The 22,468-nt window shown below is 40.7% G+C and overlaps 1 protein-coding gene across 1 annotated transcript; it reads right to left on the bottom strand.

Moving 5' to 3' along the window:
* Positions 1–4,241: 4,241 nt before the first annotated feature.
* SPTY2D1 (SPT2 chromatin protein domain containing 1) lies at positions 4,242–22,248 on the bottom strand. The gene is made up of 6 exons (XM_032111077.1): positions 22,101–22,248; positions 13,242–13,356; positions 10,212–11,807; positions 9,285–9,441; positions 9,078–9,155; positions 4,242–7,838 (listed from the first exon to the last, which is right to left on the bottom strand). The coding sequence occupies exons 1-6, from the start codon at positions 22,158–22,160 to the stop codon at positions 7,742–7,744; spliced, it is 2,103 nt and encodes a 700-aa protein (XP_031966968.1). The 5' UTR covers positions 22,161–22,248; the 3' UTR covers positions 4,242–7,741.
* Between the last annotated feature and the right edge of the window lie 220 nt (positions 22,249–22,468).

Below are 22,468 nucleotides of genomic sequence, written 5' to 3'. Positions count from 1 at the left end.
CCTGCCACACAGCAGAGACACCAGAAAACTGCCTTCTGGAAAGTGGGCCGTGCAAGTCTGATGGCCAATTCAGTGGAAAACACAGTTGTTTCAGCAAGGTAAATGGTGACAAATGCCAGTTCTGACAAATGCCCCCTGACTGACCAGAAAACTGACAGGACAGAACAGGACAGACCAAGCATGATAGTAGCACATTTTTAGATCTTGAGAAAGCTCATACAATTTTTTTCTCCCTCACTGATACAAGGCCTGAAGCGGACAGTAACTAAGGACACAGGTTGTTGATACAGCAATTGCAGAAAATAATTAGGTTTAGAACAACCTTCATCAGGCTTCTCCATCATACATACTGTTTGCTGCTGCTGAGTCTGCTGCTGTGCTGCAACTGTTGTGTGTGATGTAATGAAGGATGTTCAATTTGGAAAGTAGCACAAGATCAGTCTTTCAGGAACTTCATCAGCCCTTAAAAAACATCATTTGCCCAGCAAGCATAGTACCTCTTTGGTTAAACTGTTACAGAATGATTGGCATGAACATTTATCTAAATCTTTTGATAACTTGAAAATAATTTTATTTCACAAAGATCCTAGCACAGACTAATGTTTGAGGATAAAACATTCCTTTAAAATTGTTAATCTCAAGAATCTGAATTTTTTATTTCTCATTATTTCATGGTAAAAACAACTGGGACGGTCTGATAGATAATTACGGTTATTAGTAAGTTTGATGTTTGGAAATGTTTTTTAAATTCTCTGGGTTCATACATAACCAAAACAATCATGGCAACCAGGACAGTGACCACATCCCCATGGCAGTGACACACTGCTGCTGGTAGTAGTGTTTCTATTTAAGGCTTAGAAGTCACCCTTGCTAAGCTTGCACCCAAACTACAGCTCAAATTTCTTAGTACTCACTGTTCAGACTTATTTAAATTCCAAGCTGGGTCTGTGCCCTCTGACTCAAAATCTTTTCCAAACATCATTGCAATCAACAGATTCTGACCAACTAATCTCTAGGGAATGAAATATCTTGCTAGCAGGCTAACACACAGCCTTGCTACCCCCATATACTGTCTAGTAGTTTCCTCTGCCCCCATCACTGGCAACACTCTTCCAAATGAAGCCATAGAATTTTGCATAGATTCTTACCAAACTAGCCATAGAAATTCTCCCAAACTAGGATTTATCAAGCAATACATCCAGCTCTTATGTTATTGCAACTCCTCACTGCATGAAAGCTCACCCTATGTATTAAAAACCAGCATTTTGCCAGCAGGGACAGATCTTCTTCCTGACCAAGATGTTTCCTTTGAGACTTGGTAGAAAGTTAAGGTGGTTAATGAAAGAGAAACAGACTGCAATTTCTCAGGTGCTAAGGGAGAGGGCAAAGCAAATGACAGTCTTGGGGTGACATGGATCTTGTCTTACAGCATACAGCTTTGGAATTTTATTCAGCTCTACACAAGAGGAAAATGGCATCATTTCTACAGCCTTAAACCTTCATACTTTAAGTACTAGTCTCATTATTCTGCTTGCCTGTGAACATCCTCTCTCTATAGGGATGCTAGCTTAGAGCAAAGCCAAGAGAAAGGGCTCTCAGTAACATCAAACTACAATCCAGGAAGCATTTTAAAGGATTTTCTCCAGTAGAGAAAATCATGCAATACTATGAGTTGCCTAAATTAACTTAGAGTAATGGAATGGAAATTACAAGTTCAACTTTTAAATACTAAATGCTATGGGAAAAATTTGCACTTCTAAAATATACTCAAGTGATCATCCCAGATACCAAAGACTGGGAAATAAATGTAGACCAACCACAACACAAGTGGCAGGAGCATGCTTCCTAACAAAACCCAAGCCACCTTCAGCTCTGGAAATATCATGACTAGAAGCATTATTTATCTCAGTGTTCCCCTTGTTCTGAACAAGCAGCAAGTCACCCATGTGCGTGATCTACACTGGGACTATTTCATGTCATAACAATCACTTTCAAAGCCCCAACCAACCAAGGCTGGATTTAAGCCAGCAGCTATGAGTACATCAGCCCTCCTTGCCAACTGTAAAGACAGTGAAGAGACTTTCCACAAAATAGTTATATTTTCTTGCCAGTTTCAGCATCTGACACTGCTTGCAAACAGGGGGTCCCCATAGCCCTAGGCCACATCATGCACTGCCATTGCCACATTCCCTTTATACACAGCTGGCATCAGAAGCCAAGCTCATAAAGGGTTTGCTGGCTCACTCCTTTTGGCTGGGGAAGAGGCTGGTAAGAGCAGCACATCCCTCTGCCTGAACTCTGAACATTCACCTTGCATGAGCGGGTGCCTGTCTACGCATCATCTACAGTCACATTTGACAGCACTGCAGAGGTCTCAGAAACCCTTCCTGCACATTCTGTTGGAGTCAAAAACCAGAGCAAGTGGATTGAGTCACACCAGTGCCCCTTCCTGTTCAAAATAACCACACGCAGTATTGTTCATCAATTGCAGAGCAGCAGGTCAATCCAGAGGTGCTCTGCTCTACCATACCCATGTCTTTGTTTGGGCAAATCTTGACATACTGGACATGTTGAAGGAGCACAAGGCATTCATACAACACAAGAGCTGGAAGCAGGTGGCAGGGAGAATTATCATCATGATAGGGAGGTGAGGACAGACCCACGACAAACATCATGTATCCTTAGTTGCATCATTCAAGGAAGCTTCTCACCTCCTGAGGAAATCCAGAGAAGAAGTTTAATGCATGAAGTGCATGTAAGGGACTCAAACAGCCTTTTGGCTTCAGTGTGTGCACAGGGTATGTGTTCAGTTACTGCCATGCACCACAAAACCTGGAACTCTACATTCAAGTGTTTTTCAAATCAGAATCAAACCAACATCTTCAACCAAAAAAACCCACTGAAGCTCTTGATTCTTTAAATTGTTGATTGCCATTAACTTTCAGACACACAGCATGAGAGATGGCATCAGACACTGCCTGTTCTCAAGCAAGGAATGTTGAGAAAGTTACATCCAGGATACAAAAAATTACTGAATTTGCCAGTGGAGGGAGAAGGATGTAGGCAAAACCCAAGACTGACTCCCATGAAGAACTAAACAGAGGAACCCTTAAAGCAAATTAAACACCAGGTGATGTGGAAAAACAGAAGTCACCAGTTGTGGACAGAAAGTCAGGACTAAAACTGGTGACTTCAGGAATGGCCTCTGTCCTTAATTTCATGCCACAGAGTAGGGTAAGCATAGTGTATCAAAGGCTGTTTAGATTCCCTGGCTCATGGAAAAATAAATGTTTCCATATGCATTTCAGGGGTAAGAAAGGCAATCTATGGGATAATAAATTGCAATTCTGTCTTGTGGAACTGAAATGTTACTTCAAATAAACTACAACTAAAAGCTGTCCTCAAACAAGGGAAACCTGTAATTTCTTTTTTTCACCCCAGTCTGAATAAAATAATTTTGCTTCCAGAAGTAGCTTTAGGGGCTGGGTTAATGACTCAATGCAGAACCACCCTCCACCTGAACAGAACATCTTTGCCTTGAAACAGTGCTGAGATTGACTGATCACAGTTATTAACATACATTAAAAATCTCAAGGGAATTCCATACAAGGTAGCTCCAAAGAAGGTAAGAATTCATGCCTTCAAAACAAGGTACTCATAAGGACACATTAAAGGCAGATTTTGGAATATTTAAAAGAGTATTTTTTTAAGCACAAGAAGTATGCAAGCATTGCTGTTCCTTGTAAAGGCAGGTGGGCTCACTGATGTGTATCCAGTCATCCCATTTGGAAGTGGGTCACAGCACCAGCTGATCAAAACAGTCACTTACTTCCACCATCAAAGCAGAAAACCCTTCCACAGGAGACAGCCATCAAGGTAGTTCAGACTCCTTATATGGGAATAAGGGAGCCCAAGAAGGGTGCTCCTTATGAAACTGCAGGATGAACACTTCAAATGCAAAAGATTAAAGGCAATGGGCACACTTGGGTATCTTTCTAAATACACGTTCCTCCGAATACACACTATGTCACAGCCTAAACTGCAGGAGACACCAGGAACTTTCAGATCTTTTCTGAAGGCTTAAGTGACTCCATTAAACTTTTCATACCTTCTTGCTGACTGCATGAGAACCATTCTTGGAGAACATTCAGGCTAACACTACCATGTGAGAGCCCAGAGGAAACAGCAGAAAGTAATTCTGATAAATCTTCCATGAAGTAAACCAATGAGAAATAGCAGTAAAATGTTTAATGCCTGTTAATTTATTGTATACATACTCTGAAAAACTTATATGCATTTGGTGTGTGCTAAAGTATACACTTTTGACAGCACCAGAGAGCAGTTAAGCTATGTATGAGGTTTTAACCTGATTTGTCACATTGTGTAAAAAGACACTGTGCACACATGATATCCCCAAAGAAAAAAAACCATCAGCTAAAACTAGAAGCACCCTTATTTACACACTAATACTTTAATATTGCATCACACCCACTCACCAAAATAAATAGAAGTACATTCATCACAATTTTAACACCAGTCTCTCCATATATTTATTTTCTTTCTGACATGTTTGGTCTCCAGAAATATGCTCTATCTAGAAATATGCATCAGCTACTAGATTATGTTACAAAAATGCAAAAAAAAAATAGAAATTAGTTTCCTGGACAATATTTTGGGCTTACACAAAAATAAATCCAGATTTCCATAGAGATCTCATATACTCCTTGAAAGATTTTTATTTTAAAGCACAGCACAGAGTTGCACACTAAGGCTTCCTGTGATATGCAAAACCCTGCCTCCAAAAGACATTGCTGTAAAGTGAAATACAGCTGAAGTGTAAATACAAGACATTTTCAAAAAGTAGTCATCAATAGAAAGTGCCCTTCATTTGATTTAGCATTAGCAGTAAAGAAGTAGCTACCTTAATTGTGCAATCAAAGCCAGACCTGGAAGGGTTTTATGAAAAGTACATAATTTCACACTCTCAAGTTTAAGGATATAGAATCTGAGATAGCAGAGAAACCAACCTTTTTATACTCCTACATTCATTATTTTTTGACACAATTTAGTAAAAAAGGCACATTGTCAAACAGTGAATTAAAAATCTAAAGACCAAACCAGAATTTCCTTAAATACAATTAAATCATTAGCTGAACAGCCAATCCTGATAAACCAATGTAAGCATTCTTCCAGTTTTTCTTCACCTCAAATTCAGATGCACTTTGGACAAGTATTGAAATACTGTCATTAGACGAATACTATTAATCTGGCAAACAGTGAACAGGTTTTTGGATACAAGGTCAGGAATTAAAAAATTAGTTTAGTTGCTTCCTAGCTGACATACAAATATGCAACAAATATGCAAGCACATTAAAAGCCAAACATTTGTACAAAATAGGAAACCCATCAGCATCCCATGCCAATTATGAGAAAGTACTTCTTGACTGTAAAATTACAAATGTGTCCTTGAATAATTTTTCATATGAAACAGACAATTTAAGCAACGATCAACTGTGTGAAAAGAGTTATACAGTGTCTTAGGGAGGCTAGCAGAGTACATTCCAGTCACCATCTAAATGACAAAGTGCTTTACAGATTAAGAAGTTTAACTGATCTTGCATGGTTGAATAATCAGAAAGTGGTGAAATAATCAGGTTTTACTTAACCTGTATTTGTCTGAAATGCAGATTTCTTTCCCAACTGAACCAATTTGAAATTCATATATTTCTTTTGCTTCATAAGATACTTTTTTCTCCCCAGTCAGGCAGGAAGTTGTTCACAGATGATATAGCTGTCTGGGTTGATGGACCTTGAGTCTTTCTCCAGCTAAAAAGAATTAAAAAGTACAAACCCAGAACTTGATCATGGTCCCAAAGTTCACTGTCCTGAATGGGTAATTCTAGAAACCAGGAAATCTCCAACAGGAAATTTTAGATGGCCCCAATGCAGCAGAGAATACAACACACTTCTAGACAGTGAGGTTACACTATCTTGCATGGTCTCAAGTGCACACACTGAGAAGCAGTTTTTGTTAGTTAATAGAGAAAGTTAAAACTACAGAGGAGCAACAATGGCATCTTCACCTGGGCTCCATGTTAGCTAATACTGAGATAGTTTATATAAACTATGCCATAACTTACATCAGTGTTTTGCTGAGGCAGTGAAATGCTACACCATTGACAGAAAACATCTTAAAAAGGCAAATCTGTTTTTTCTTACATTAAAAATCAGATGTTTAAACTTGAGCAGCTTCCAAGACTGTTCCTTACAGGTTGCTATCTGAACTGCTTCCTAGAAACAGCACTGTTAAAAATAGCCCCAATAGGAAAGATTCCTTTGTTGTTTTTCCAAAAGGTAATTTTTCCTTTCCCCCCCAACCAACACCCAAAGCCCTTTTTGTACTTTTAAAAGTATTTCTAGCATTAAAACATAATGGCCTGAAGCAGCTGAAGGCAGATGCTACCAATGGAGTCCTGGAGCTTGAGGCAAAGCTGAGTAATGACACTGGTGAGCTTTGAAGGGCAACTTGGGGAAATCCAAGTAGGTGCAACACCAGATTTGAGCTTCAGGTCTCAGTGCAACTCCTGTAGACTTACATGAACCCTGTGCTGATTGTAAACAAATTCAGTTACTGAAACAAACAGTCTTTAAGTGCATAGTTAGAAATAATGTGCAAATACGGGCATTAAGGAAAGTAACTGAACTAACTCTCCTGCTATATATATATATTATTTTAGGTTTTCAGCATGCTGAAATCAACCACAAATATTAACTAGTTAACATGATAACACGAAAAAGCTGCAAATACATTCTAACAAAACTTAATTCTAATGTTCCTTCTGAACAGTAAAACTAAGTAGATAAATGACTGCTTCACATTTTAAATAATTGAACACATCAGATGTTTAATGCAAGAAAAAACACAATTTGTAAAAGCAGCAGAAGCTGTTAAACAAATCTGAAGATTTACAGGGCAGGAAAAGAATTCCCAAATATATGCTTGAGCCCAAAAGCACCGGTTACATACAAACACTAGAAATTCCTGGTTTCAGGGTGTGTGTTTCTCATACTGAATTAGACTGGCACTGGAATTCCAGACACAGCAAAAGCCAACATAATCTTTTGGCCATATCCATAACTGCACAGTTTGCAAATGACATGCACTTTTCTGTTTAGTAATAAAGAGGTTCAAGTTATTTTATGGGTCCTCAAAAGATCTGCAGCACTTTATTGCCTTAAACACCTGTGGGCTGTGGATGAATTTACACCCAAGCTGCTGCTATACAGAAGATGACATTTTAACACTTTGAGGCTCATGTTGAGAGACAGGGCAGGATACAGAGCACTCTTTCCAAGTCTCAAGAAATATCAGGGAACAAGAATGCTTTCAAGTGAATGCAAAATTGGTTTACTGGTACATGGCCCACACAGTTCCAAGTCAGTGCATAGCTAGTCAGTATTTCTGCTGGCATCTTGAACTGGTTTAATCAATGGAAACATCTATTAATTTTATTCCATTTAATATGCATTAGTGCATTAATTTCTTCATAAAAAAACAACCCTGGCAAGTATTAAAAATAAATATCTTATTTAGGTCAAACTAAAGCCTTGCTTTTCAGTACTTTAATCCCTTTAAATATTCTTTTGCCCTCTAACAAGCAAATGGAAACTGAAGTAGAATAAGAGATGTATGAAGGCAGAGGGGAGCAGAAACATGAACAAAGTCAACATCGTAAGTCAGTTAACGTGTCCTCAGCTTCTTTGACTGTCTCTTGCGTTTCAATTCTTCTTCTTCCCGTCTCAATTCTTCCAAGTCTTCCTGAACACCAAGTCTCAAGCTGCCAAACAAGATTAAATCCTTTACACTGCTACTCAGGACACTTGAGGTTTTACTTCTACAAAAAGCAATGCTAAAAGTACTACAGCTGATTTGAAGAATAATTTCATATCAGATGTTCTTTAGTTATAGAATGAATATAGCTTTAAGAAATCAAGATTTTTTTTATCATAAGACTAGAATCAAATATTTCAAGAGAAAATATCCAAGACTTCTGTTCAAAAATAAAGATTGTGTAAAAATATTTACTAAATTTAATACATAAGGTCTTTTTTTCTCCCAAAATGCAGCTACTGAAACACATCCATTGAAAAGGTAAAACTGAATTTAACTCAAGTTTCTTATCTCCACTTCCTTTATGGTGCATGTGTAGTTAAAGTTGAGTCAGGAATTCAACTCTGCAAAAGCTCACTCTAAGATGTCAACAGAGTTTGGTTAAAAGCAGTATCACTTTAAAATTCCAGTTATTTCCCCTAACTCCACTTAACAGACTATATCTTTCCATGGGCTGCAGCTATTCCGCAGGAGCCAGGAGGAATAAGGACACTGATTATAACTTCAAAGATGCAAGTTTCTAATGCTCAAGGCACCTTCTAAATAACCATATAGGAATTTCAGTTGAACAAAAGAATTTGGTAACTCCATGCATTCCAGTATTTTAACTTTCTATAAAAAACCCTTACACAGCTTTCACAAAACTTGTCCCACCACTCATTAAAAAACAAAAAGAAAATCAGTTTATGACACAAGAATTGCCGAGGCCCAAAGGCCAAAACCAATATGAAAATATCATCTTCATATTTTAAATCAGTGACTACAAAATCTTGTCAGCATACTTTTTATACCTCTACAGAAATACAGACACACACACGTGTATAGAGAAAAACAAAATTTCCAGACCTCAAACTAGCAGAATATTGTAAGGTTTGTGACAAGTTAAAGGATTTGGAATTTCAACTGAAATTTGTATTTTTAAAAAGATTTTTCGAAATTAATTAGCTTTGGTTTTTATTGGTTCTTAACAAGCCAGGTTTGTGATAGATAAGAACATACATGACTTATTTAGTGTACCCACCACTGACTGTATGAGTTCCATCTTTACTTAAGCTTTCTTATAAAAAATTGTAAGGCTTATACACCTCTGCTATAAAAAGCAGATTGGATATTTGCTAGCTTAGCCCTATGACTTCAGCAACAAACAAACTTCCCAATTTGTATCCAAGTTTAAATCCATGCATACCTCCTAGCTTCTTCTTTCTGTTGCTCTCTCCAGCTGCTCTCCATATAACGTAAGGCATAATCACTTTCATCTTTGTACCTGAAAATTAAATATCAGTTTTTAACACTTAAAAAAAACCAGCTAATGAATTCATATCCCTTCTTAGGAAGAATAATTACTTGTTCTACTGCTTGTTCTGCAGTATCTTAAACTTGTCACTTTTCTTACCTTTTCCGGTCATAGCCAAATATTTCCCGAATATGTTTTGATATTTCTTCTTGAGGTTCCCCTTCATCTTCAATGAAGTCATCCATTTCAGAGTCATATTCATCATCATCATCATCATCTATTTGTCTCTTGTAACTAATAGGTGGTCTTCCAAGACCTAAATGATGGGAGAGAAGACAATCGTTAATAACATGAACACTACATTAATTTAACAGTACTTCTCCTTGCTATACCTTAGGCACAGCCATTTTCTGGGCTTCAAGGTGGAAAGCTTCTGGCTCAAGTTAACCAGCATTTCTCAGAAATCCAGCAAGAGGAAATACTTCCTCTGAGTTATGCTAGAGGAGATTACACATCAGTATTAGCAATGGCATCCTGAGGAAACCACTCGACAGATACCTGTTCTTTGTTCAGGGTTTTCTAGTCACTTATTCATTACACTCCACACTGCTTGCTCCTGATCAGAAATAAATTTTTAGAATAGAACTGCTTGTCACTGATAAAATAAATTTGCAAAAACACTGAAATGTAAAACTTGTGACTGATTTTTCATGTAGCCCTTCAAGCATCTGTTATTTAAGACGCTACAAAGTTTTACATCAAGCAACACTGGAAGCAAATCCTTCAATTCTGCTCCTTCTAACAGCATTCATATACCAATATCCATCACAGGCTGCTTAGTTTCCTTTCATGTGATACTTCACACCACCTGTATTTCAAGAATTATGAACATAGGTAAAAATAAATAAGAAGTTGCTATATTTAATTTTGTTTCAATTATTAGACTGTTCTTATCTGAGTTTCACTTTTTTTTCCAATTCTTCTCCCTACAGGAGGACAGGGCAAGTGTGCAGCTGCATGGTTCTTAGTTGCCAGCTGGAGTTAAACCACAACAGTGAAAAAATTCGTTGTTCTAGAAATGCATACCTTGAGGATGAAGCACAGGTCTATGCCCTGGAAAAGGTCTCATTCCATTCATCTGTCCATTGCTAGGTCTTGTGACAAGGTTTTTAGAAGAAATGGTTTCTGACACGACAGTACACTTGGGTTTTACAGCTGTGCCTGGGCCACTGCCTGGTCGCGCAGGTCCTGTGCTTGTGCTGATGCCCGGCCTCCCTGGTCCAGTGCCCAAGCTGCTGCCTGGTCGCTTGGCTCCTGTGCTTGGACTGACTCCTGGCCTTCCTGGTCCTGTTCCCAAGCTGCTGCCTGGTCGCCCTGGTCCTATGTTTGTGCTGCTGCCCGGCCTTCCTGATCCAGTGCCCAAGCTGCTGACCGGTCGCTTCAGTCCCACGCCTGAGCTGCTGCCCGGTCGCCCAGGTCCTGTGCTTGAGCTGCCTGTCGGCCTTCCTGGTCCCACTCCTGAGCCACCCCCCGGTCGCCCAGGTCCTGTGCTTGAGCTGCTGCCTGGCCTCCCAGGTCCTGGGACTGAGCTGCTGCCCAGTCGCGCAGGTCCTGAGCTTAAACCACTTCCTGGCCTCCCAGGTCCCACGCCAGAACTGCTGCTTGATCGCCCCGGTCCTGCACTTGAACCGCCTCCGGGATGTCCAGGTCCTCCTTTTCCTAAGCTGCTGCCTGATCGCTTTGCATTGGAGTTGATTCCATGTTGAAGGGCTGCAGGTTTTCCTGGTTTTGCATGGGCAGACTTTTTCAGGCTGGATTCTTTAGCAGATGGCAGCCTCTGAGCCCCATTGGCCATGGGTTTTGAGGGTGGCACGTGAGAGCTTGAGCCAGACTTTTTAATACCATTGACAGGTAATTTACTATGACTGCTACCAGTAGAGCTTTTTAAGGAACCATTTTGTGAGTTTCTTTCCATTTGATCAAGTCTGGAAGAAGATGATGACCGTGGGTGTTTTTCAGTCAATGCTGGTGCTTTGGATTTCTTATCAATACCACCCATAGAAAGTGACAGACTGCTTTTAGATGTGGAATGTTTATCTACTGAACTTTTATTAAGTTTTGCATTTACAGATGCTTTTTGAGAAGACAGTTTTTTTGAAGAACTGGATATCCCTGCAGGCTTAATCTCCTTCTCACTTTTCTTATGCATTTCTACTTTTTTGTTTTTGCGTCCCAAGAACTCCCTCTCTCTCAATTCTTCTGCAGTTCTGGGCCTCTCTTCCACCTTTTTCACTGGTTTTATTTCCACTGGTTCATACTGTTTCTTTTCAGCAAGCCTCAATAGCTCTGCAAAGTTCAGAGGTGCTGGTGCACTTTTGGGAGGTGCCTTTGGTTTCACTGCAGCTTTGGATGGTTTCTCTTCATATTCTTCTTGCTCATGCTCAGATTCTGTCTGACTGTATTCAAGTTGCTCAGCTTCATCTTCTGTTGCATACTCAGCCTCTGGGGCTTGAGCAACATTCTCACAAGTCCTCCTCTTTTTAGGCTTCTCTTCAACAGGAATGCCATTATAACCATAAAAATTATCCTTTGTTCGTGAGGCCATGGCTCTTGCCTTTCTGTCATGTTTCAGTTCAATGCGCCTCGCCAAGAGCTGCTCTTTCTTCCTTCTTTCTTCCAGCGCTGCAAGAAAATCAGGAGAAAGTTATGCAAAAGCACTACTTTTTATTTCAATATTTTCCAAACTAAAAAACCACTTAGGACAGTAACTTAAAGATAACTGGCTAACAGCTATCCACAATAGTCCAGAAAGTGACTACAGGTCTGCCAACAGGGCAGGCTAACCCACCTGTATCAGCTGCTCCAACAAAGGCAAGCAATTAAGTCAAATGCTGCTATAACAAAACCCACTAAGGCTTTTTGAGGGAAGCAGCTTTCCAGGATGCTATGAAAAATATGGACAATCACTGTATAAGAAGGTACAGAATTTATGGGATCTCTGGGTAGCAGACAGTTCTGAGACTGAGCAAGAGAACCTTGAGACTGTACAGAACTTACTATCAAATGTTGAAGGGAGGTTGAAGAAGGGGAGGGAATAAGTATTGGGAGATAAGAATCAGAAAATAGTCTCTGTGTGTGTGTAGAGGGATATAGGGGAGAGAGAAGCAGCTGAACACAGATAAGCAAGCAGCTGGTCATTACACATGTTTGATAGGGCACAGGGGTTTATCTCCACAGTCTGTCCTACATCCTTACTGTTCTGGCTTAGCTGTTTTCTGCATAAGTAATGCTCTCTACCATGTGCCTGTGATCTGCTGACAAGAGTCAGACTGAACTACCTGGTGAATGAGACATCTAAATACCAAATACTGGACAGATGAAGGAGTGGGGGCCAAATACCAGAAAGATTCAGAAAAAGTAAAAATTCCTAGAAAATGGATTGGGCTACTCATATTTTGGGTGCCTGTAAAGGTACCACGCCTTGTGTTATTCTATCATCAAACGCTGTGACAGCACAGAGTGTGCCAGCATGCCCATGCAGAATTCATGCCTAGTCTTGCTTCTGGCTGGACCTGGCAGGAGGGATAAGGAACAGACTCATGACTGGCCCAGGAGAGGAGGAATAACCTGGGCCATCCAGTCCATTGGATTTGGTTACCTTTAACACAACATTAACATCAGAAGCAATGCAGTACTAGTTTATTCCATAGACTATTTAAAGGCAATACAGAAGCGGAAAAATTGTGGCTCCGACTCTTTAAAATTCAGACTGTACTGATACACTAGACTAAGACAAAACAACAGCAACTCTTTCCATTTTTCACACAGATGAAGCTTTTCAAAGTTAAGCTGACTAAAGTTCAGATAGTTTTTTGCTCTTCACCCAAACTGCTTCTGAATCTCTAACCATAAATGCTAATGTAGCTGATTAATGTTTAACTCCTTAGGAAAGCAAGTAAACATCCCTGGTCCTTAGTTCTGGCTTTCCCTCAGAATCAGTTCTATGCATAAATTCCAGAAACAGATGTGCAGCTAGATTTCCAAGAACTTTGAATAAGGTGACAAATACCAAAGAATCCATGAAAGTCTCCCATAGGAGATATTTTGTACTTTTACCTTTTTTCCTCTTTTCTTCTTCTTGCCGTCTGAGAAAGGCTTGCACTGCTGCAGACTCTACACCCTTGACTTTGGGAACTTTTTTGGGAGGACCAACAGCTAAACTGTACCTTTTCTGCAAGGAACAAAGAAATAAGTCAGAAGAGTTAAGAAATTAAGAGTTTAAAACTGAGGAGTTGAATAACAGTCCTGTACTTGGCTTAAGCCCAGGGATGATACAGAGTAAACAATGAATTGCCACTGAAGCTGAGGGTCATGCTGGATACATTTGACTCACAGCTGTACTTTCAGGCTGACTAAGGAGCAACCAGCCCCAAGTCCTCGGGATAAACTTGCAAGCTAGAAAGTGTCTGGTCCAAGGGAGTACAGGTGTCTTGAAAAATATTTTGAAAGGTTGTTTTATAACCATCAAAAGAGCAAGATAACCAAAGTCCAGAAGAAGATACCAGCAAGGACATCTCTTGTCTATACCATTGGCCAGCAGCCAACTACTTCACCCTACAAATACTGCCATCAGGATGGGCCTGATTTGAGCTCTGCCTGAGCTGCAGCTTAACTGGATGCCAGGTGACCACCTAGAGCAGGGATGCCTCTCAGGGTTAGAAACTTGGTGCTCGGCCCTTACCTGAAGGTAAGGGATCCTTCCTTACCCAAGGTGGAAAGACTCCTTACTCATGACAGATGCTCAGTAGGTGACAGAGGCTGTTGCATCAGTATTATGAAATCTTACTAATCCATCCACTTCAAATTATTACAAACAGTATGGATAATTCCATTAGACGTATACTACTGACCAAGCCTGAGACTAAGAATGGATCCAGCCACTCCTAGCTCCAAATGGAGTTTAGAAAGCAAGGAATCCACTCAGAACCTTGTGACTCAACAGGACTGTACTTTTTGCATTGCCAGTATCTGAGAATCACTCTAAATGAACTCATTAATGAATGAATTTGAACTCAACCTTCTTTTTTGTATGTTTCTTCCATTAATTGATAAGATGAACCTTGCATTAAACTTATTAAACCTCATCAAACCACTGTTAAACTTTGTTAAATTCCAGTGAATTGTCAAATCATTATTTTATCTCAAAATACATTGCTGCCTGTCTTTTGAGTGAGGTACATTCTACTCATCCACAACAGGGGCTCACTCAGCTTTTGGAGGGAATGAATAGGAAACCAGAAGCCAGGTAGGGAAACAAAATGAGTGAAATGCATTAGACTATTAAGGAATGCAATGGCTGCATTAGTAATGGAATAAAAGTACTTCAGTTTAGCCCTAGTCTTTGACCAAGAGGACCTAAAAGCAAACTACAGCCCAAGCTGCCAGTCAATTGAATTCCAGACTGCAGGTTTACAGCTCCATTTTCAGCTTGCTTGTGGATACTCATTTCAGTTTCAGGTTACCTAATTCAGCAAAAATAAATAAATCAACTCAAAAAATTTAATTACTCCAAAAGTTGGAATTGACTTCACCAGCATAATTAATAGGTTGACATATAACCAACAACACTGATTTAAGTTCCTGCTGGCAGTGATCTTAAACACAATACTGTTGTACATCAAGGAGTTAGTGATCCACACACGAGTTGACCTGAAGCGGTGCAGGCCTGCACTCCACTTACCACCTGAGATCAGTGTGACCTCAGCACTAACTGTGACAGAATACACAGCCCCCAATGGCAGCTGGCACTTACAGCACTTGCACGTGGTATAATTTGCCAGGAGAACTCCAGGGAGATCTTGTTGCAGCCTTTCAGTACTGAAAGGGAGCTTGTAAGAAAGATGGGGACACTTTTCAGCAGAGGCAGTAGCAATAGGACAGGGGATATTGGCTTTAAACTAAAAGAGGGTAGATTCTGACCAGGAATCGTTTGATGAGCATGGTGAAACATTGGCACAGATTGCCAAGAGAGGGTGTAGATTCCCCATCCCTGGAAACATTCAAGGCCAGGTTGGACAGGGCTCTGGGTGACCTGATCTGTTTAAGACTGTCCCTGCTCATTGCAGGGGAGTTGGACTAGATCACCTTTAATGGTTCCTGTTCTGTGATTCTGTATCTCATTATATCCTGAGGTAAAGCTGCATGTTTTCATGTTAACATCCTTTTCCTTGGCAGAGGAAATGATAAATTGAGCTATTAACTGCCCAGGACATACTGCAAAAGCTCTAAAGACTACAGTACTGCTCATCTGCAACACAGACAGGATTTGCATGGCCTGAGGTCTGTCCAGCGCTGTTCAGCCTGGGGTTCCAGCAACTGAACAGATGTAAAGTTATCTACACTACCCCCTTTTTGCTTCTCTCGCATCCAATAAACATTACTTAAATCAATGTTAAGTGCCCAATTGCCTCTTACTGGGTTCTGTAACAACCACTTGCACTAATGTGCTACACATGTTCAGACACTGCCTTTCACAAATGTACCAGATTGTGCCTGAAATGGGGAAAAAGAGAAACTTTTTTGAACTTCTTCCCACAAACAGAATACAGAAGAAAAAACAAAGCAATGAGAAAGAGACAGTTGCAAAGATAAATACAATAGAAGGCAGTCAAACCCAGAAGCAGATGGAAAGCAGAATATATTTAGGAACAAAAGAAACCCAAACCTGAGGTTTGAGAGGGTGGGGGGTTTTGTTTGTTTTATTTCAGAAGTAAGCCAACAGATTAAAAACTAAACCAAGATCTCCCACATGAGACATTAAGATTCTCACCAAATGAAAGAGATGTGAAAAACAGACCCAAACAAAAAAAGTATCACTGAAGAGCCACACAAGTCAGCATTTCTATAAATATCTTCCTACCCTCATAAAGCCTTATGAAACTTAACTAAAATAATTAAATAAAATATCTGGTAAGGAGACCTACATCCAAATGTTTTAGAAGCAATAATCAGGCAGGCTGGCAGCATATACCCTATAAATGTCCATATCACACAATGGAATCCTTCATTCTCATTTCTGATTAATTGATCAGCAACACATGAATAGATCCTTGGATTACTTTAATTACTAACATGCAAACCCATAAATTAGCTTGAATATACATGCACTAAGAAGCAAGGTTTGGAGGCTCATTTCTAAACTGCACCCAAAACTGGCTCCAAGAAAGTGGCTGGTATTGCAGCTGCCCTGTAGCCTTCTTGAGCAGTTTCTGAAATGACCAGAGCAGAATTACAAAGACACGCTACCCACATACATTGCATATTAAAACCTGCCATGACACCTCATCACATTAAAGACCTACTACAGCCAAGCTCATTTACTGAGCTTCACCTCTCTGCAAGAAGTTCACCACAATCTGAGAACCGATTTTGTTGTTTGCACCAAAAGCATTCCAAGACTTGACTGCTCAGGACACCTGAACTGTGGTGCAGCATTGTCTCTCAGCTTTTGCTCAAATGTGGCCCATGGCTCTGTGTCCCAAAGAAATCTGGCTTACTCCATTTTAACCGGAACAGACAGAGAAGCAAAACAATCCACACATTATCAGTCAAAATCTTGTCAAACAGGTTGAAGCTAATTAGTACATTAGAAATTATTTGCAGTACTTTGTAGTATACTCATCTTAGTATAATGATGTCTGTGTAAATTATCCTACAAAATTAAACACATTATGTTTTGACATTGGTAACCTAATTTGGCAAAGCTTCATTTAATTATTCCATTTCAACTGTATCCTCAGTTTTGAAAATTCTGTTTTAAAAACTGTGTAGGACTCAAGCATCTTTTCCAACCTAAATGATTTTGTGCCTAAGGAGCACCTTTGAAAACTGCTTAACAGCAGGGACAAATGTAGATTGATCTATTCTGTTAGGAAACCTAATAAAGAATTAAAGTGATGGGGAAGCAGTTTTCAGGCTTTGTTTTGCTGCACTGTTACCAACACTGTCCCATCCAGTAGCAGGTTTGTAAAGCAGCTTGACAGACAAGCTCTTTTCTGACTGGCCCTAACATGACAAATCACACAAAATAAGTTAAGTTTTCCCATCAGTAGCATTTCTTAATATTGACTAACAGCTGAAAACACAGCAAAACAATTCATAAATGAATACCCATTTTCTGTACTGTTGCTAATTTTGTTCACATTCATTCAGCAATAGCATAAATTAACCTGCTGAAGTGTAGTCTTTTTAAAAGCACTGAACCATACACTTTCCACAAATACTAATAAAGTGTTTTACATACAGTGCAAATGAATATGCATCAGATTGCACATAAACCAGGCAAAATAAGCCAGCACATGTCACTGTACCAGCTGCACTAGTCTGGATTTTAATAATTATTGCACAGTTGGTTAAATCAAAAGAGGAATAGAAATGTTTAGCCTTTAGGAAAGAGCAGGTCAAGCTGTTCCCAGAACACTTCACTATTCAAGTTGTAAACAGTGACTATTTGCTCTGAAGTCACTGACTTCCTACAAAATGTGGCACTTGATCCTGATAGAGTTGTAGCTGCTTTGATGTCAGCACTCAAGTACCAAATCTTGGACCGTAAAACAGAATTTATAAAATAATTGTAAACTTTTTGGCACTCAAAGAGTGCCTAGACCAAATACCAGCCCCAAAGAGAAGTAACAGTAGTAGTATTGCCTTTAACAATGGTCAGTATTTACACAAGTGGCAATGCGAGAGATCAATTCTGCCGAGCCTGATTCTCAAGGAGAGCACCTGGGCAGCTCAGTTACTGCAATGGGCTTGCACATGCAATGCAAAGACAATTCCACCTGTGTTATCCACTACAGGCAGCTTGCAGAGGCTCTCACAGGCTGCAGATTCTTTTATTTACTGTTTTTCACTAGCAAGTAGCAACCCCTGTATGATGTTACAACACTTTCCCTGTTCTTCCTTATCATTTGCCAAGACATGTAACTTCCAATGGGAAGTCCCTGTTTCCCCCTAAATATTCTTCAGTGTGTAACTTTCTGGGAACATCAGGAATGGTTCATCCACCACATACACCCTTGTTTGTGTCACTCCTCTCACAATGCCAGTTCCTCAGAAGGCAGCTTTCCACATTTGAAGTGGCCATTTGTGTTCACCGCCCAGGGGCCTCTGCTGTTCATCCGGAGCTGGTATTTCCAAAGCTCCTGCTACAGATTCACCACCGAGTTCCCAGCACCTGACTCTGCAGAGAGACTGTCTTAGAATACACACAGGATGACTTCTCAACTGCTGCTTTCAATATCTGGTTGTGACAAAGTAAATAGTAAAAAGTATGTTTAAATTTGCCTCCCTTCAGGTTCTAACAATCCCTACCAAGAGAAAGTTAAAATACTCTTATTGGTAAAGCCTATCAGCTCATACCATTCTCCTCTCCCAAAACCAATTCAACGGGTTCATACATTTTATTCCTAAAAAAAGCAAAAATTATTTTCTTCCAATTTTGCAACTGCTGCCACAACACTCCAGCAGAACCATTGGCTGTAAAAAAAGCAAAGATTCCTTCTATTAAATGTTGCTTCATACAGGAAAAAAACCTGAAGAGATACTTCATGCTTTCCTTTTTGTAGTGATATTGTGGTCCCCATTTTCATCTGCTTTTGCAAAAAAGAGACCAGGAATAAGAAAAGCTGAAAATTCTACTAGTCAGCATTTAAACCTCGACAGTCTGGAACTTTACTATCAGGTCAGTCAAGTTGAGAGTAGAAGTCCTCCTCGTCCCTGCCAACATTTCATATTGTGTATCTTGCAGTTCCTCCTGTGGAGGCTGACGCAATCCAAAGCATTTTAGGCCCTGTTCAGAGGCACGTTTTAAGCACACAATAAATGCACACACATCAATCAATGGGAGTCTGGTCCTACAGCAGCAATCTGCACTTCACAGCCATTCCCATTATTTCACATGCAGGGCTTCTCTTGCCCGTGGGCAAACGCTCGATAATTTGCAGATTAGAATTCGATGGGCAGGCTCTGTAACCCAAGGCCCTCTGAACAAACTCTTGGGATTCTGTTAGTGTTTCACTTCACAAATACTTAATTCCTCGTGGCTATTTGGATCTGTCAGCTTCACTGGAGGCTGCCTCATATTAGTCTAACTTAAAGTGAGACCGCAGCAAGTGCTGACATGGATGACAAGCTCTTTCAGTTTTGCATCACCTCTTTGTGGTTAAATTGTCTCAGATTTCTGTAAATTCCGTACATCGAAGTTTCACCCTCAGCTGAAAGGAACTGGGAGCAATATGAGATGTCTATATTGTCATTAATGATTTATTAGAAATTATGGTGAAATGAAAGAATGACTTGGTTCCAACTGTCCTCAAGGTTGTTTTTTTTTTTAAGCTGCAATAAAATTTCGTATTTTAAAGAATAGCTACAATAAAAACATCTGAAAGTGCTTCACCATGTCATGTGAAACACATGGCATAACAGAGTATACCAACTTTACCAAAAAGAGTGACAGAATGAATTGAAACCTTTCTAAAGTCAACATTAAATCTCATAACTATTATCATGTCTAGTCAAAGCAAGACCACACTGAAAATCTAATGAACTGCTAATATGAGCACAGGTAACAAGATACAACAGTGAAACCCCTATGGAATATTAGATGATAAAACCTGGGGCTCTACTCAGCAACTGCTACGAACATGATTAGCAGCACATCATTAATAGCTTAGACAGTAGTTCATATATGTACTGTTTTATTTAGAAACAAAACCTGATGCAACTAACAGGGCACCAAAAGGCTGATTTCAGCAACGTTCCTTTTGAATCTGGATTTCCATAGGGAGATGAACAAGCAGATTCATTTTGACAGGGACATGATGTAATATCTGCTTTACCCAGGCCCCTCTTTTACAATACAACACCACTTTATTTATTAAAGCTTTTATATAGTTTCCACTTTGAACTAAACACTACCTGTATAGTGTGTATGTATATTCATATACACTTTAAATATACACTACTTGTTCATGCCACTATTTTTCATTACAAAGGGCATGGAGTATTTAGTTTAATGCACTGTAAAGTTTAAAATAAACTTCTCAGAGAGAAATTCAGGGGATATGCTCATTAATGCAAGAATTAACATTTCTGAAAACCTGGTAATTTTACATACCAGTAAATTGTGTAATTAGTCTATATGGTGTTTTTAATAAAACTATTTAAAATTAATTCTATTTTTCTTATATAAACACATTTACTGTATTAGCTTTAACGTAGTGGAGTTGTTTAGATGTCCAGTGATTGTAAAACCTCCATGGGCTCTCTTTTAAAGTCCAGCAGCTGCAAATAACCTCAAGAAGTGCCAAGTGCAGCTCTGCTTTTGCTCAGAGACTGGGGCCAACGTCAGAGTTAAAAGCTGCACCACTAATGTGCTAAACCAAACTGTTTCAGCTATGGATTCAACTGCACTCTCACTCCATGAGTTAATCAGGAATTAGCAAATCCTAATGCTGCCTTTTCTAAAAAAGAGGAGCTAAACCCTCATCCATTGCACAACAAGTAGGATCCCCTCCCCCCACCACCACATCTGCAATGGAGAACATGGCATCATCATGATTTGAAACTACTTGCAAAAAAAAAAAAAAGTAGTGGCACACACAGTAAAGCTGCATGGGAAAACTGAGACTGTAAAGAGAAGCTTTAAACATCTAAAATAAGAATTACAATAGCCCAGTGACAACTTAGTGGAACAGCTGATATAGTGAAGACTGACAAAATGGGCATTTAAATATCCTAAAGTATTTCTACATTTGTTGTTGTATTATTTATGTTACAAACCAGATTCCTGTGTAGAGTCAGAAACGAATTAAATATGCCTAAATATTAAAAAGTATATTTTATAATATTTTAAACCCACAATGGAATCTGATTAATTTCACATCTCCCATATGGTTGGTACATGTTATCAAATGGTCACACTATTAGTGAATATTACCAAAGTTTTACTAATGATAGATACAGAGACACTGACAAACTCACTAGGTCTTACACCACCAAAATGAAGACACTGTACAATTGAAAGTAGTTTTCTTCTGGTTTTCCCAGTTTTTGTTAAAAAACAACTACCCCTCATTTACACTGGGTTTAAGCAAAGTAATCGTAGGAGTAGACCTCTAGCACTCTACTGAAGAACAAACAGAAGAAGCGTCTCCCTAGCTGCTGGCTACCAAAGAGAAAATATTTTTTATCCAAATAAGCACGCATGACTTTTAATTTGGGTCCTCCCAAAGGAATCAAACCCAGGGTATTAATGTACGAAAAGGCCACGTGCCCTTCCTACTGCCAGACTTCATCCAGGCAAGTCAGTGGGTTATTTCATATGGGATCCACATGTTACTGATAGCTTGAACTAAACCACAAACTGCTGAGATACAGACTTCAGAACAATATTGCAAATGCCTTCCACCAATCCTCGCCGCAGCGCCGGTACACGATATTCCTTCGCGGTGCACACAGACACCTCAGACAACGCAGACCATTCACCCAAAACTTGTCACTTTGTCTCCGACCCGCACTTGAGACGTGGCAGACTTGTGTTTTCAGAGCAAACAAAAGGACTTAGCCGACTTTTAGCCACTGCCTTCCCCCGCACCACCGCTCTGCTCCCGGGATCTCGGCACTTCCAGACCGGGAGGCGCAAGCCGCGGCTGCCCGCTCCCAGCCCGGGGGTGCCGGCACTTGTTGACGGAAGGGGCCCCGCTCGCCCCCTCCCCACACAGAGACGCTTCTCCAGCCCCCAGAAGCGAGCAGCCCCGGCTGGCGAGGCGAAAGGCCCGGCCGAGGCCGCTGCCCGGGCGGGGGCCGAGGCAGAGGCGGGCAGGGCTCCCACGGCCGCGGGGCCCTCCCCGGGCCCGACCGCCACCGCGCCCCGGCTCCGCGCCCCCCGGCAGCCCCAGCCGCCCCCGAGCTCACCGGCACCGCGTTCAGCCCCTGCTGCTCCGAGGCCATCACGAGAATGTTGCGGAAATCCATGGCCGGGCCGGAATACGGGGGGCTGCGGCAGCCTCCCCGCTCGCACCGCCCGCGGTCCCCCGCCCGCCGCCCGCTCGGCCCCGCTCGCTTCCGCCCGCTGCCGCCTACCCTTTATATAACCTCGCCTGGCACCGGCGTCACTTCCCTTGTGGCGGAGCCTCTCCACGGGAAACGGGGCTGGGAAGGGGGAGGGAACGGGCAAGATGCCTCTCGGAGCCCCGCGGAACGGCAGGGCCTGGAGCTGCGGCGGGGTCGGCCTTATGAGACCACCGGGGCAGCCCCCGCCCTGCCCGGCCCGGCCGTGCCCG

This window comes from Corvus moneduloides, chromosome 6 (genome assembly GCF_009650955.1).
Source record: "Corvus moneduloides isolate bCorMon1 chromosome 6, bCorMon1.pri, whole genome shotgun sequence".
Classification (NCBI taxonomy): domain Eukaryota; kingdom Metazoa; phylum Chordata; class Aves; order Passeriformes; family Corvidae; genus Corvus; species Corvus moneduloides.
This window is presented reverse-complemented; position numbering and strand designations above follow the sequence as displayed.